Raw genomic sequence first — 18360 nt, 5'->3', positions numbered from 1 at the left:
TGATCAATATTGATTGGATTGAATAGAAATAAATTTTAATCTTTTTTAAAAAAAGGTAGTATTTCTACTACTATTTTTAAAATGATTAAAACTTTAATTTTTGTATTCAGGTTATCCTCTTTAATGCAATGCAGTAAAAATCTTGCATGTTTTACTACTTTATTTTAAAAAAGTAGTAAAGAATTTACTACTTATTCGAAAATTTATATAAATAATTGTATGCTCTCATTGTAAAATTTGAGTACAACAATATGCCACATGAGAAGTTGTGAAAAATTTAAAATTTGAAAAATAGTAGTATTTCTACTACTATTTTTAAATTGATTAAAATTTATATTTTTAAAATCAGGTAAACGTCTTTAATACGTTAAAATAAACATTTTGCATATTTGAATTTTTTTTATTAAAATTTAAGTACATTTTTTACTCTACTACTTATTGGAAAATTCGTATAAATTTTTTTTTAATTCCATAATGCAAATTTTATGCTTAATAATAATCTGTGTATGGAAAAGTAATAAATTTTAAATTTTTTACAAATAGTATTTCTACTACTATTTTTAAAATGGTTAACATTTATATTTTTAGATACAACTTATTGGCAAATGGATATAAACAATTTTGTGATTTCATTGTAAAATTTAATACAATTATAAGCCACATGAAAAGTTGTAAAAAATTTTAAATTTGTAAAATAGTATTATTTCTACTACTATTTTTAAATTGCCTACAATTTATATTTCTAAAATCGGATAAAAGTCTTTAATACGTTAAAATAACTATTTTGCATATTTGACAATTTTTTATTAAAATGTACTTAAAAATTTACTACTTTTTGGAAAATTCATAAACAATTTTCTTTTATTTCATAACTCAAATTTTATGCTTAATAATACTCTGCATGAAAAAGTAATAAATTTTAAATTTTTTACAAATAGTAGTATTTCTACTACTATTTTTAAAATAGTTAAAAATTATATTTTCTATTTCAGGTGATAGTTTTTATTATATTGTAGTAAATAGTGGCATAGTTGAGCACTTTTTGTAAAAAAAGTAGCAGATTATTTACTATTTATTAGAAAACTAATGTGAAATTTTTTATTTTATTAACATAGATTTTGTTTAAAATAATAATCTGAATGAAAATTTCATAAATTTGAAACTTTCTAAAAAAGTAGTATTTGAAAAATTTTGTATTTTGTAATTTAACACATACACACGGTCTACTATTTGGTCATATTGTCCTATTATATTTTGATAGTTTAAATAAATTTTTGTTGTGTATCCAACAAAAAAGTTCTAAACTAATAACACTACTTTTTATACCCTTCACCTTCGTGAGAAGGGTATATGTAAGTTTGTCATTCCGTTTGTAATTTCTACACTTTTCATTTCCGACCCTATGAAGTATATATATTCTGGATCCTTATAGATAGCGGAGTCGATTAAGCCATGTCCATCTGTCTGTCTGTCCGTCTGTTAGTTGAAATCAATTTTCTGAAGACCCCAGATATCTTGGGGATCCAAATCTTCAATAATTCGGTCAGACATGCTTTTGAGAAGTTTGCTATTTAAAATCAGCAAAATCCGTCCATAAATAACGGAGATATGAGCAAAAAACCGGGACAACCTCGATTTTTGACCTATTTTTGATCCATATATGGATTACTAAGTCATTAATATAGACAATATGGATATCTAATGATAGATATTTCAAAGTCCATTGCAACGATGTAGATAAGGCTATAGTAAGTTAGACCTACAATGCACGATGGGGCCAATGACCAGTTTTTGAGGCAATAAATCACAGGAAATAGCTAGACCTTTCAAATTCCGTACAGATGATAATAATGAGCTTTTAAGTCTTCAGTAAAAAATCAAGTCAATCGGGCAGTGCCACGCCCATTTCCAGTAGGTGGATTAAAGTACTACTGCGGTTGATGATCACCGGGAAATAATAAGTTTCTGAGTTTCAAATAGGTTACATAAATTCTCACCTAAGACTTTAGTAATCATTTCAAGTCAATCCGCCTACTGCCATACCCACCTCTAGTGACAGGAAGTATATGCATGGCTATAGGCGGATCTTGAAATTAAGCGATAATTGCATCAGTCTGTTCAAGATACATTTATTTAGAAACTTACTTTAAATAAACAAAATAATTCATATTAATACATTTAAGAAAATTACTTATTTTATTATTTTTTTTGTTTTAAATGGTTGACTTTAAAAAAGTACTTTTTGCCTCAAAAACCTGTAATTGGCCCCATCTTGGATCGTTATAAAAGTGATTTTCGGAAGTGGGCCTTATATAGGAGCTATGTCTAATTAAAGACCGATCGACACAAAATTTGGTGGTGCGATTTCGGCTTATATAAAACTTATTTGTGCTGAATTTGGTTCGGATATCTATATAAATAAGATTTTTATGAGAGCTTAACTATTTTCAGATAGGGCAATCGTATGGGGGCTAGGAGAAATAATGGACCGATTCTAACAAAATTCAACAGGCTTTGTCCCTGGGACAAGAGAAAAGCTTGTACCAAATTGTGTAGAATTTTCTTTAAAATTGGAACCTGTAGTTTGATTAAAAGGTTTACATTGACAGAATGACAGACGGACGGACGGACATCGGTTAATCGACTCAGAAAGTGATCCTGAGCAGATTGGTACACCATAAGGTGGGTGTTGGAACAATATTTTTGCTCGTTATAAACATCAGCACTAACCCAATATACCCTCCCCACTATGGAGGTTTAGGGTATAAATATCCAAATTTTTAAGTTATACGCTATCTGGAAATAAATTTTATAAAAATTATAAACAGCGCCAAATGGCGGCAGATGATTTTTCCAAGAAATTATAGTACACATTATTACCTTTCCCCACACATATATTTTTTCACGGATACGCTCGGATAAACAAAGTTCTATTCCAAAGAATATATGGACGACAGCAAAAACTTCACAAAAAAGACAACACAAGTTGACACAAAAAATTATTTACTACATCTAACTTTTTTTTGAAATTTTTAATGACATTTTAATTTACACACCTTTACAAGTGTTTTCCATTTTACAAAATTTTTATAATCTTAAAAGTTTTTGTTTGACGACTAAAATTCCTTTATTGTTTCATTATGATTGAATGTCGGAAAATGTAGCAAAGCAAAACTTGGCAACTTTGGCAGCTCGGCATGTCGCCATGAGTTGCCACCTGACTTTAATTTTTTAATATTTGAGTGTTTCAAAGTGTTAAATATAAAATTCCGTTATTATTTTTTTTAAATGGTTGACTTGAAAAATGGACTTTTTGCCTCAAAACCTGTCATTGGCCCCATCGTGCAATGTGTCAAAATCGGCAAACATATTTTTCGACCTGAATTTTTTTTTCATCAAAAATTTTTTTTTGTCATAAATTTTTTTTCCAAAAAAAAAAAAATATAAAAAAAATTTTAAAAAAATTAAAAAACAATTTCAAAAAAAAAAATGTTTGAAAAACAATTAAGAAAAAAAAATAAATTTTGTTTACCTAAAAATATTAAAAAAAATTTATTTTAAAGTATAATTTGGTGAAGGGTATATAAGATTCGGCACAGCCGAATATAGCTCTCTTACTTGTTTTTGTTTAAATTACAACAACAACTATTATAGTATATTAGGACATTATGACATAGCAGACCATGTGAATATCCCAATAGTAATGTAATGAAGTCATAAATAATTAACTTCTTTTAAATAGTAGAAATTTTATTAATATTTTTTTGAAGTAATGAGTTTTTCAAATGAAACAAATTCTATAACAAATTTGACAAAACAATTATTAAACCTTTAATGCATATTGTTGCCATTTGTCTACATTCCAGTTGCACTTAATTTTAGACGAATATAAGCTTGATACAAATTCAGATTCTAATTCAGAAAAATCAAATGGAGTACGAAAAGTTTCAGCTAACGAAACTCTAAATCAAACTAAAGCTAAAGGAAATATAATAAATAAATATCAACTAAATATTTGATACTTTATAGAAAAGTAAAAGTAAAAATTATGTATTTAAGGGTTAAATTTAATACTTATGAGAAAGGAAGTATTTCTGCTACTATTTTTAAAATAAAGAAAATTTACTTTTTTCAAATCACGTTGTCGTCTTTATTTCGTTACAATAAATAATTAATTATTTTGCTACCTTTTGTAAAAAAGTACTAACTAATTTATACTTATTGGAAAATTAATATAATGTTATTTTCATTTTATAACATAAATTTGAATTATAATAATAATCTGCATGAAAAAGTAATCAATTTGAATCGATTGTAAAAATGTAATATTTCTACTACTATTTTTAAAACTTTTAAAATTTTTAATATATTGTCATACAAATTTTGCATATTTTAGCAATTTTTGTAAAAAAAAGTAGTAAATAGTTTACTTTCCATTAAGAATTTGTTATCAAATATTACATTTTCTCAAAGTTAATGTATTCAACAATTATATTTAATACTAAAAGGTTATAAATTTAATACTTTTTTTAAAAAAGTATTATTTCTACTACTAATTTTAAATCACAGCTATTACTTGATAACAAATTTCACTAACAAAAAAAAATCAAATTAATTAATCTTAACCCTTTTTAAAAAGTTATATTTCTACTACTATGTTAAAAACTGTTAAAATTTCCATTTATAGAATCTAAGCTGTGACTCGAAGTGTCATGTTTCATTCATCCCAATCGCATCAATTCATTTTGCTGAACTCTAATTTAGAAAACCTTATTTTGCTCTGAACTACTATGTGTTTATATATTTAAAAAGTATAACAAGCTACATTGAATTTCAAAAAAAAAAAACAAATATGAAACAAATTAAATCAGTCAAACTATTTTTGCTGCCATCTAAATGTGAGACAAATTCAATACACAATCAAATGTGATGGTGAGGAGAAAAAAAAATACAATTTTAATTGGCAAATAATTACTAATGTAGGGAAATGGATACAGAGAAAACATATCATGTCCACAGAAAAATAAATACTCAGCAGTTCTGGGAACTCTCTATATAACAATTTTTTGAAATATATTCATCACCATTCTGAGTAGGGTTCTATAGCTGAAACAAAAAGTCGACTTTTCGACCTTTCGACTTTTTCCGTTTTTTAAAAAGTCGTCTTTTCGAACTTTCGACTTTTGGTAATTTATGAAAAGTCGACTTTTCGTACTTTCGACTTTTTAGTTAATCGACTTTTTTCAACTTTTTACCATTTTTTGTAAAAAATACATGGTTTATACATTTATTAATGCGCCTTTTGTAATGTTTAGCAATAAAAATTTAATTTATCAAGGCGATAATAGTTAGAAGAATGTTGTAAGAATTTTGTGTAAAAATCGCTTTATTTTATAAACATTTATTTATTATTTATATTAGCATACACTACAAAAAATGCAAGTGTACCAAATTGCATTAGTTTTAATTTAATTTTGAAATTAAATATTTTTTTAACAATATAAAAATTCGACTTTTATCGACTATTCAACTTTTTAGATAACATAATCGATTGTTCGACTTTTTTCCAATCAAAAAGTCGATTTCGACTTTTTTCAGGAAAAAGTCGATTGTTCGAACATCGAACAATCGACTTATAGAACCCTAATTGTGAGGTAAATAAGTAGATTCCGAAATAAGGGGTCCACTTTTGAAAATATTAAATAACTAAGAGAAATAATTTTGTGAGAAATCTGGTGGTTTAGTGGTTGAGTTGATATAGAATCATATGGTTCTAGGCTGACACGGCAGGCGCGGATCCAGAGGGGGTGAAATAGAAATTCCCCCAAAACCAAAAACTTTTCACATAAAAAAGGAAAAAAAAACAAGTAAGAAAGTATGGTCAGGTTTGACCCTACACCAAGTAAATGAGCAAAAACATTTTTCTTTTAAAATTTCAATAATTTATATTCGTGAGTCTATTTGGGAGCTATGAGTAATTATGGACCGATCGTAACAAAATTTGGTGACATGAATTTCGTATATTTAAAACTTATTTGGAGCGAATTTTGTGTAGATACATGTATAAATTAAACATTTATGACCGATAAAGTCCCATTTCGGGAGGACATTTGTATGGGGGCTAGGTGAAATTATGGACCGATTTCAGTCAGTTTCAATAGGCTTCGTCCTTGGTCCGATAAAATTATGTGTATCAAATTTAATAGAAATATCTTCAAAATTGCGACCTGTACTTTGCGCATAAGGTTTACATGGACAGACAACCATCCAGCCAGACGGACGGACTCAGAAAGTGATTCTAAGTCGATTGGTATACTTTAAGGTGGGCATAATACCCTCCCACTATGGTGGTGTAGGGTATAAAACAGAAAAATGTAGAATAATTTTTTTTTTTACTTTTTTGTCGGTAAAATATAAAAGTAAAATAGATTGTTCAAACTTGCCAATTGTTCGCTTCAAAACTGTGGGGTGATTGATTAGTATTTGCGTTTGATAGCAGCACTTACCAAAGTTGCGCCATGTCAATGTTTTGCTGGCACATTCCACACGTTCATCGATGACATCGACAACAGGCTGAATTAATTGCATTTCGTTGGATGCATTTAAACCCTCCCTGATGCTGTTGTAGTATTCGGCGATTTTCATTAGTTTAATCTTGCGTTGCCAAAAAATATCGCGTTGTGCGTACAAATCTAAAAGTGTTAAAGGCAATTGAAGAGGATGTTGTTGTTGTTGCTGTATTGACACAACTGTTAATTGTGTTGATAACTGGTTGGTAGCTGTAGCTGTTGCTGCTGCAGTCTCGCCTTGTTTCTGTCTCTTATGAACTTCTTGCAGAGCCAACAAATATTTTGTTTCCCTCAACAAGGTAAAAAGTTCTAAGGATAAATTGATTTTCAGGATTTTCATGTCACTAGCAAATGATGATGATTTATTTAAACCATCATCCTCATCTAATGTACTGGCAACATCTTCATTTGTAACTCGTTTAGCAGTAGCATTACTATTGGAATCAGTTTTGTCAGTTAAAGCAGTATTGACAAGATGACAATGAGCAGCTGCATTAGCTGGAGAAGAGTAGGAAGGTGCTTTGTTGTTGGCCAGCCAGGTGTTTTTGATTTTTTTGCTACGCTGACTGCAGCTGCTGCCACATCTAATACTCACAGCTATAGAATTGGGTATTTGCTCTAAACCAGCATCTGCTTGAATTTCACTATAACTATTCGCATTATATTTAAGTTGTTGTTGTTGTTGCTGGTGCTTTCGTATCATTGTCAGCATCATCATCGTCATCATCACTTTGGAATCGAGTCCTTTGGCAATGCGTTTCTCAATTGTTTGCTGCCAATTGTTCCAAATTTTCAACTGCAAATTACTAAGTTTTGTTGTCAAAATATCGCGTCGAGCAGTCAACTTTTCATATTGAGAACTTAAAGGATTGTCAGCAGTAAGACTAAAATGAATGTTCGAGTATGTGTAAGTAATTGTCAGCATGTGGCACAGTGATTTGTTTCATAGGCAAAAATACTCGTATGAAGGATATAACATTAGAACAAAATTCCTGTTTATAAATGTAAATCTAATATTATGGGAAAAACACATTGATGTCATATTGATGCCAAAATCGTTTGAAGACCAAGAATTGAATAAATGATTATTGTTATAGAACTCAACAAGAGCTTGCTACTCAAGCAGCAATTTCCAAACGCTTTCCAAAGCAGGATTCATATAAAAGCATGGACATTGAAAGATGATTTTGTATGTCCGAAACCCAAAGCGTAAGAAATCGTATGTGAAGCCCGGCCAACCAGCCGAATCGACACCGAAGACAAATATCCATGGCTCTAATGTAATTCTCTGTATTTGGTGGAAAAAAAATGGTCCTATCTATTATGATCTGCCGAAATCTGACCAAACCATCACAGGGAACTTGTGCCGAACGCAACCGATTCGTTGACAACGCACAGTGGGGCAGAATCAAAATTTTTTGGAAATAAATTTGGCATTTCTAAACATGGGCGTAGCCAAGGAGTATTCGAGTTTAAGTTATTAAAATAGGTCCTACGAATGCTCTAGGGGCTCAAAGTAGGGTACCTTCTACATGTAACATTTTTAAAAAATTGCAATTTTATGTTTCCCATCCGATTTCAAAGATTTATTTATTTTTGGAAAGCGCTCGACCAGATCTTGGAAAAAGATGTTTGCGTGTGCTATGTATCTCTTATAATTTCCGAGTTATAGGCATTTCAAAATTTAAATTTTAAAATTTTGTCATACCTTGGCCCGTTCACGGAGCTGCGCCTATATTTTTTAAAAATATAAGTCGTACTTTTGGACCGAATGGACTCAATTTTTTTGTCAGTTAGACAACTAAATTAAGAACAATATAGAAAAGATTTCAGAGCAATATCAATTATGGATCCAAAAATAAACGATTTTCAATTTAAATATTCAAAAAATAGTTGATTTTTCTTGTTTTTTAGACGAAAAGTTGACTTAACTCTTTTTTTTTATTAAAAATAAACTTTCTTTAAGAACATATAACAACTTTATATTTTTCTCTAAGGTAGCTTTACGGAGAATATTTTGGTATAAAAGACATGTCCTATTTTTTTAATACGTTGCCGCTACGCCCTTCGGAATGTGAGCAATTTTTTTATCAGAATTTCAACATTGGGCCACATGTTCTAAAATTCCAAAGCTGGGATCAAAATACGGAAAGCAGCTTTGGAAACCATGATGTGTTACCTATTTATATCCAACGTATTTTCCCAGCCTAGAAGGAAATGTGGACCCCATTGGCAAAATTGTAAAAAAATACCATTTTTGGGATTTTCGCTCCAACTGTTAGGAATTGCGGGATTTTCTTTGACCTTTTGACAAGTTTTTTTTACATTTTGTTATTTAGAATGACAACTTTTAAAAATTTTAAAATTTCATTGAGTTTTTTTAATAAATAAAGATTTTATTACATATTTAGTTTGTAAAACTAAAATTTGTATCAAAATTTTAATAGGATTCCAAATATTAGGAACAATTTGATCCAGAATTATTCCGTAAGTGCAATATTTTTGAAGGACGGAGTCTTAAAGTGCAGTATTTTTGAATCTAATTGAATCTTGTCTACGCACACGTCAAATTTTATCCCAATAGGACCAGCTGTTTAGAACTGCCAGATTTGTTTCCAAAAAAATTTTGATTCTGCCCCACTGTGCATCATGATAATGCTCGGCCACATGTTGCAATACCAGTTAAAAAGTATGTAGAATGAAGTGGTTAGGAAGTTTTGCCTCATCCGTTTTATAGTCCAGAACATGGCCCAGTTTGAATACTATCAATGCAGAACGCTCTGGGAAATGCTTCACCTTAGAACATCCCTAGGGGAAAAGGAACTAACACCAAACTTATCACGTGACAGTTCCAAAGTGGTAGGGACCGGTTCCAGTTCTAACACTTTACATGAAGGGGACCTGTCACTTTAACATGAGGATGTCCTAGGAGGGGGTTAATTGACACCTTTTTGACACTTTGTGACAGGTCTCTGAACTTACCTAAATGGACTATTCAATTTCGGTTAATACAAGACCTGTCTCATATATTGTCCCAAGTGAACAAGTCGCAGAACTAACCTAAGCGCACTTATTCAATGTCGGTTCAACGTATTTTAATAATATTTGGTAAAAAAAGTTCAAACTATTTTAATCCTATTTGGTGACCAGTTTCATAATAAACTGAACCGGTTCATTTGCGTTCATTATGTGACCTATCACAATGAGCCGAAAAGATGTGATTTCACCACTTTCTAGACCAACATCATTGCCATATAAAGATATTGAACATAACACCCACAAAACCCAGTCACAGGACTAATTTTGTGTCAGTTACCTTTCCTCAGTAGTAACTACACTTCAAACACTTTAACACTAGTTAAGTGATATGTCTTGTTTTCACCTATCATAATTCGTTCCTTTTGGTAATAATTTTGTATTAACTGGTCACAGGACAAGTGCTCTTAGAACAATTGACACAAATTTCCCGCAGGGATAGTATCTGAAATTAGCTTGATTCGTTTTTGGTCTCAAAAGATGAGCTGTTATTTTGGCTGGGAAACCATATGTTGCCAGAAAGATAGGAAAAGGTCATAGGTTTTATCAGGGCACACTTAGAAAGGTGACTGCATCACTACAACAATACAAAAACAACAGGTACTTTGTTTTTGTTAAAAAGTAGGTGAACTGTCAAAGTTGCCTGTTGTTGTTTTTGCTTTTGGGTTTGTTGTATTTTTCGCCACAACAACCACAAGTGAATTGACAATTCAAACTGAATAAAAAAATAATCAGCTGTTTCCTCACAGTCACCTTTCTAAGTGTGCCCTGGGTTTTATATATAACTAGTTGACCCCGGCTTCGCCCGGTAGCTATTTACTATTGTTAGTTCTTCAAGTTTCTCTAACCCACATACATCTTGCTGTTCTTATTTATTTGCAAATAAAATATCTAAATTTGTACTGCATACTTTATGGAGCTTCCGAGTTTTACCCGGGATTTTTTAAATATTTTTTTCTTTACAAACCATCTCCTGAAAATTTCGAATCGACTAAGCCAAATCGATCCAGCCGTTCTCACGTGATGCCATTACATACATGGACCATTTCATTTTTATATAGTATATAGATGATCGATTTTTGTCCAATCGTTTTATGAGAACGAATCACTGTGTGTCGGTGGTATTTTTGTATGTTTGAGTGCTGCTGGAAAATGTGTAGGAAACTATTTAATGCTATTTTGTAAATCAACCAAAAATACATGAAGAAAATTTGTCCCAACAACAAAAGATCTTTCTTGAAACATCAAAACCATACTCTCGTGCTTGACTCGTAATAAAAAAATTTGAATTGAAGTATTGTGGATTTTGGTTTAGATTTTTCTTTTTTGTTTGGCTTTTTCTCGCTGATGTTTAGGGAAGAATGGTTTTGACATTATTTTTATTTAAAAATATAATCTGTGTAGGTAAGAGAATACACTGGGAAAAAAGTTAACATAGGTTGGCACAAAGTTATCAAGGGAATGTGGCATCTATTGTGATAAATTTAAAATGAACTTGTGGATCCCAAGTCGCACAGTGACAGTTGAGAGGATGATGTATCAAAATATCGAATAATACGGTATCATATCTGGCTTTATTTTCTGGGCATTTTCGGCCAATGCTAGCTCCCAACGAATCAAATGCGTTCGGTACAGGTTTCATGTGTTCATATGGCCAGATTTCGGCAGCTCGTAATAGATAGCATCCTTTCGGTCTCACCAAATACAGAGCATTACCTTAGGGTCATGGATATTTGGCTTTGGTGTCGATTCGGTTGGTTTGCTTACGCTTCGGGTTATTGTTATGTTCTCCATTATTGATCGAATGTAGTGATTCGGTGCAAAAACGACTTTCTTTTATAACGTTCAACCATCATTTGGGACAAGCAAAATCGTATTCCAAGGTCTCTCTTTTGAATTAAACCTGCTACTCGCAAACGTTTAGAAATTGCTACTTATGAAATTGCTAGCTACAAATGATTTTGCAAGCTCATGTTGAGTTCGACAGCAATCCTTTTGAGTAATGCCTCCAATTCTTCGTCTTCAAACTTTTTTGGCTAGCCTGGGCAATCATTGTCTTCCGTTTCAAAATCACCACTGAACCGAACAAACATCTCTCTCAGTTTTAACTGATGTAACATATTCACCACAAGCTTTGGTGAAAAATCGGTGTGCTAAATACTCTAAGATATTTAATCATTTCTTCCCAGTGTAAGCTCACAATTATCTACATATTAATATTTGGTTGTTTGTACATTGTATTGTATTATTTAATCGGTTTGTTTGCATTTGCAATTATCATACATACACTTACTTACAGTGTAGTTATTAAAGCATTCAATTCATTGCCAGCAAAGACATCGCATCTTTTCATATAATTCTCCAACCACATGATGGCACCAGCTATAGTTGGAAAATTCATTTCCATTGGTATGGCTTCAACACCTTTATATTCAAATGCCAATAGCACTTCACTGACAATGGTTTCAATCAAAAGCAATTCTTCCTTCAATACGCTAAAGATGTGCGGTAAAATTACCATTAATTCGGTTTGAATGGTTTGTCGTTGCACGATATTGGCAAACATTGTTGTAAGCTAAAGGAATTTACTTACGTACGTACATACAAACCAGCCAGCCACCCAGCCATTCATGTCAACCATTATTACCACAAAAGAGAAAAAATAAAACACGCACACAAAACACATATACATACGCAAATAAAGCGAGAGGAAAAAAGTAATTGAAAAGAGAGAAAAGAAAAAAAAAACAGAAATGATTGAAAATTTTGGTTGCAAGTTGGCAGAAAGGGCGAAAAAGTGTAATGGAAGAGTTCAAAGGATGTAATGGGAGATGCTGACAAAGGATGTTGGTATAGAGAGTGCGAGTATGTTGACAGTGTTTGGCCAGCTGAAAATTAACTAGTTTAATTAGAAATAAGTAGGATTTCTGAATTTTGGATATTAAGTCAGCCAAAATTCATGAAGTAATGCAAGAGTTTGAATATTTCGTTGAATTACAAAGCTCAGCACTAACAATTTGCAAAAGATGTAACAAACTTAGGGCCATTATTACAACTTGCCGTTATAGTTAAAGTTACCTTTAAGGGTACCTTTTCTATAGCTTAATGTTACCTTTAACTATAACGGCAAGTTGTAATAATGGGCCTTAGTCAGATAAATGTTGCAAAATAGTAATAACCAAAAAAAAAAAATTAAAAAAAAAAATTTCAAGATTTCAGAAATGAACAATTATTTTTCCAAGATAAAGTAAGAGTAGGCGTAGTCATGGCATGGGATTAGAGATACCAAACGGGGAATCCCGTTCCCGAAAATCCCGGGGTTTTCGGGATTTCTTAAACCCCGAAGCCCGGGGTTTTTAATTTTAAATCCCGGGATTTTCGGGATTTTCAAAATCACGTTTTTCATAAATCACGTTTTTCATTTTTGTGTGCCTTTTTTATGCATTTTGACATTTTACATGCCCGAATATCGCAAAGTTGTTAAGCTCAACTCCTGCTACAACATAGTTAATAAAGGAAAGCGTTATTTTTGGTTTTCCTAGAGTGGGGCTCTGGAAAATCAATTCTTCACATTTTTTTGTAAGTTGTCTAACAAAACTCAATTTAAATCCTCTTCAAACGAAATTGATTTTATCTCAGATGAGGAGCTCGAACAAAATGAAAATATTTCGATTGCTCAAAGGCTAAAAGATATTATTAATAAATGTAAAAAAACCCAAATAACAATAACGAAACCAAGTTATAATGTAGATTTGCAACTTGCAAAAGAAATAGATCACTTTAATTCTGAAGGAACAAGAGGAAAATACTTGCAGATTTGTTATAAGTATTTGCAAACGGTTTTGCCAATATGAAAGACGTTTTTCGGCAGCAGTATATGTCGGAAACAAAATTCGTTCCAGAATGGCAGACGAAACCATAGATGTAATAGTATGCTTTTTAGTGTCTAATAAAAATTAATTGCTAAATAAAAAAATTACTTTCAATTGTAAAGACAAAATTATGTACGTTTCTTTCTTAGATTAGATTTCCCGAAAATCTTTACCAAATCCCGATCCCCGGGCTTTTCAAAAATCAGTCCCGATTAGCATCTCTACATCTCTCAAACCGGTGTATAAAACCGGACAAATTTCTGGAGCGTCGTAAAAATTTATCTTCGACATTGTTGAAGTGTTGAAATTTTTAAATTTTCCTCTATTTAAAATTTGTTAGATTTAGAGCGGTTAAATTAGTTTTTGCTAAAAATCTATCTTAAATAAAAATCAAGCATAGATTCAAATCAATTTAATCAAATCAATTTTATATTCGGAACAATTACAGATTTAATTCAAATCAATTATTAATTTAAATCTCTCCTCGATTCAAAGTCTCGATATAGCCATATATCCACTATAGACCCGAATCGGTTGTAAATAAGTAATAAACCGGGACAACCTCGATTTTGGCCTATTTTTGATCTATGTATATCTGGATTACTAAGTCATTAATATAGACAATACGGATATCTAATGATAGATATTTCAAAGAACTTATATAAGGATATAACGCCATAGTAAGTCGGACCTGGAATGGGTGAAAATCGGGAAAAATATTTTTTAACCTAACTTTTTCTTCACCAAAAAAAATTTTAAACAAAATTTTTTTCACAAAATTTCAAAATGTTCATTTTAAAAAAATAAAAAATAATTTTTTTTTTTTTTTAAATTTTGTTTACCTGAAATATTTAAAATTCTTAATTTAATGTATAATTTGGTGAATGGTATTTAAGATTATTCACAGCCGAATATAGTTCTCTGTTGTCTTTTTTGGAGAAATTTCTATCATCGTGTCTTAATAAATACCACAGTACACAGTGGGTCAGAATCAAAATTTTTTGAAAATAAATCTGGCATTTCTAAACAGCTGGTCCGATTGGGATATTTGAAATGGGCGTAGACAAGGATTATTCCAGTTTAAAATGGACCCAACATATGCTCCAGAGGCGGCGCTATAGGACGTAAAGTAGGGTAACTTCGAAAAAAATTGTAAACACGTGAAATTTCTTGTTTCCCATCCGATTTCAAAGATTTTTACATTTTTGTAAAGCGCTCGGCTAGATCTTGAAATTTTTATTATCAAGATTATCTCTTATAATTTCCGAGTTATAGGCATTTGAAAATTAAAATTTAAAAATTTTGTCATACCTTGGTCCGTTTTTTTTGGCGTACTTTTGGACCGAATGGACAACTAAATTACCAATAATATACAAAATATTTCAAAGCAATAAATTATGAATCCAAAAAAAAAAAAAAATTTCAATTTAAAAATTAAAAAAATAGTAGATTTTTGCTGTTTTTTGAGCGAAAAGGTGATTTTACTCTTTTTTTTATTAAAAAAAAACTTTCTTTAAGAACATATAACAATTTTATGTTTTTCTGTAAGGTATCTTTACGGAGAACATTTTGATGTTAAAAACATGTCCAATTTTTTTAATATATTGCCTCTATGCTCTTTGGAATTTGACCTATTTTTTATCAAAATTTTTAAATTTGAGCCACACGTTCTAAAATTCCAAAGCTGGCATCAGAAAACGGAAACTAGCTTTGGAAATGCTGATGTGTTCCCTATTTATCCCCAAAGTATTTTCAAAGTCCCGGAGGAAATGAGGACTATAGGGACAAAATTATAAAAATACCATTTTTGGAATTTTCGCTACAATTTTTAGGAATTGAGGGATTCCCTTTGACCTTTTGACAAGTTTTTTTTACATTAGGTGTGTTCATTTACTTTGCCAGTAAATACTTGCAACAAGATAATAAACTCAAAATTTACAAAATTACTCTCTTAAATTCTCAAAAATAGTAAAAAGTAAATGAACGCTTTTCCAGTAAAAATTATTTTATACACAAAATTTTTCTTATTTTATTCCTTTTAAAATGTATAAATACTCACATTTTCTTCAATTTTATTGAAAATAATTTGTTTTGGAAAATTTTTCACCACAAAAATAAAATTGTAAATAAGCAAACAATAACATAAAACATTGAAATATAAGCTGCTAACTATTACGAGTTCAAAATAGAACTTGTAGAAGTTTGCAACGAGAGAACACTCTCTAAAATTCATACGCTCTTGATTTTTTCTCTACTTGCAAGTTTTTTGAGTTAATGAACGCTTTTCCAGTAACAATTGTTACTAACTAGTAACAACTTTTAGTTATTGAACATAGCTATTTTAGCACTTGGAATAACAAATTTAAAAAACTTTGAAAATTTCATTGAGTTTTGTTAATAAATAAAGATTTTATTACATATTTAATTAGTAAAACTAAAATTTGTATCAAAATTTTAATAGAATTGCAAATATTAGCAACAATTTGATCCATATTTTTTTTGTTTAGATAAATCAATTTTTGGTCTTACAAAATCTCAATTATATTCAAAAATATGTCACTTTAAAAGTCCGTCCTTCAAAAATATTGCACTATTGGATGGAAAAAAATGGCACGTGCTTGAAAATTTTACATGTCGAAGATACACTACTTTGAGCCAGCATAGCGCCGTCCCTGGAGCATTTGTAGGGTCCATTTTAATAACTTAAACTCGAATACTCCTTGTCTACGCCCATGGTAAATTAAAAAAGAGATTTATTCCAAAACATTTTGATTCTGCCCCACTGTGCAGTAGTATAAAATACTTGACTTCGAAAATGTGAATGGATTTCGGTTTCATAATTGTTAATGAGATTTTGTACACAAAATATTTCAAGTGTTTAATGATAATCTTGTATAATTCACTATTGGCGCTTTCTAGAACAACATCTGACTTTAGAAGAACTTTACAAAAATCATTCAGAAGCGAACATAACTTTATTTAGAAACCCCAAGAAACCCGGTGTGCCGGTATGGTGCTTTAGCTTAAACAATTCTTGTATTCCTACCATTCTGACCAAACACTGTATTTCAAATTTTGTGTTATTACATTCGTAAATACTAGACGTATTGCAAAATTCTTGGCATTTTGCACCTAACAGCTTAAGGAATTTCAATTTGTTTTGAAAGGACGAAATATTTTTGGCGTCAAATTTAGTTACCTAAGAGAAAAATAATGAATTTTAAAAGAGAAACCAATAACGTTACTGTGGGAGTAATTTTATTAACTTAAATATGTGTTAAGACCAACAATTTTCTTTAACACCCAACATCAATATTTTTACCTTGGTTAGCTGTTCCCAGTTGTGGCAGTCATTGAAGGCTTGCTGTAATATGGTGGCTAATTTTTTCTCTAATACATGCATGCGTTGGAAGAATATAATCTGTTCCCTTTTAAATGTTTGTCTTTTGATGTGGCTGTAATTGAGGTTGGCAATTGATTGTTGTTGACCCAGATCGATTTCCAATTTAGTCCATTCCTCAAACAGTAGTTTGAATTCTGAATGAATCTGTAAAGAGATGATTTAATGAAAAAGAAAAATTCTTGTGAATAAGTACATGATTTCGTTATTGTTTCCTTCCCTACTAACCTGACGTATCCTGTCGGTCAACATTTTTCCACGACAGCCACCTATTTCCAGTTTCTCCAAACTTTGAAATGTAACAGCAGCCTCAAAAATCGTTTGCAATTCGGCCAATTGTTCCAAGAAGCCATTTAAGGCCAAACCAAAAACATCTTCGTTTGAAAAACGCCACAATTGCTGCAATTCTACTGAAGATGTGGAAATTGGCCAAGAATCCATAGATGCCAGACTAGAGGCCAAATGAGGTAAAGCCGGTAATATGGTTTGATTGCTGGTGTATTTGGCTTTATACTCCAATAATTTGAATCTAAAGAAAATAATTAAATAATTTTCTATTGCAACAATTCAAATACTCACTTAAACATATCCAGTATTTCCATAGTTTTGGTAATCTTTAAGAGTCCCTCATCGGCTTCTGTATGAAAAAGTGTTGAAACCTCTAAATCTTCTGCTGCTCTGCGCACCATTAAATTACAAATACAGCGCAACAAGACAGTCATACGCTGGGTGGTACGATAATGACGAGCATTTGACCAAATCAAATGAATAACATGCACCAAGGGAGCAATCAATTCCTGGGCATTACTGAAATTTACCGCATTAAATGTGGCCGTCTGACGCAGTAGAGGCTGCAACCATAACGTTATATCTTTGGCTTCTTGCCAGGCATAAACGAGTCTCTTGAAAATCTTCATAAACGGCGGATAATAAGAAGAATCTATAGATTCCAATATAAAAGCCAGTGATTTGTGGGTGTTGGTTCTTAATTGGTCGTAAATATTTTTCAGATTTTGTTGACGATTTATCCAGAAATGTATTTCCTGTTGTGGTGTATTTACCGCTACAGTAGAAGTTTTTGTTGTTCTTGTTGCCGGCGGAGCAGAGTTTAGTATGCAATCGGATTTCTCTTGTATAATATCATGGATCTGTGTGGTCCAATTGATAAACATTTCCTCGAGTTGCGAACGAAATTTAGGTTCAAAGGCGGCTTCTAGGTTGCTGTAAGGAGATTTTAGGTTAATTCGAAATATATTTAAGATTGATAACAATTGTTCTCTTCTTAAAAATGATCACGTGATATTGGGTGTATATTTAAAAAATGCGGGATTTACAATACATGACTCATCTTTTGAACTCAATTTTTGTTTTTATTCTCACTTAGTTATCTAACATTATAAAGTAAACAACAAAGTTTATTTTTGCTTTAAAAATTTCGGATTTTGTTGCAACAAAGCGTCATATACGGGAAGTTTTGCTTTAC

At 31.1% G+C, this 18360-nt stretch overlaps 1 protein-coding gene across 1 annotated transcript in view; it reads right to left on the bottom strand.

Moving 5' to 3' along the window:
* The window catches only part of LOC135953842 (dynein beta chain, ciliary), a 148583-nt gene that overhangs the window by 98267 nt on the left and 31956 nt on the right, over positions 1-18360 (bottom strand). Inside the window, exons 5-10 of the mRNA XM_065503858.1 lie at positions 17457-18098; positions 17106-17406; positions 16800-17024; positions 11903-12180; positions 7295-7453; positions 6507-6925 (exon numbers count right to left, since the gene is read on the bottom strand). Of these exons, the coding sequence (XP_065359930.1) occupies positions 6507-6925; positions 7295-7453; positions 11903-12180; positions 16800-17024; positions 17106-17406; positions 17457-18098 (2024 nt within the window). The remainder of the gene's footprint in view (positions 1-6506; positions 6926-7294; positions 7454-11902; positions 12181-16799; positions 17025-17105; positions 17407-17456; positions 18099-18360) is intronic.

This window comes from Calliphora vicina, chromosome 1, assembly GCF_958450345.1.
Source record: "Calliphora vicina chromosome 1, idCalVici1.1, whole genome shotgun sequence".
Classification (NCBI taxonomy): domain Eukaryota; kingdom Metazoa; phylum Arthropoda; class Insecta; order Diptera; family Calliphoridae; genus Calliphora; species Calliphora vicina.
Note: the sequence above shows the minus strand (reverse complement) of the source record. Positions and strands in the feature narration are given on the sequence as shown.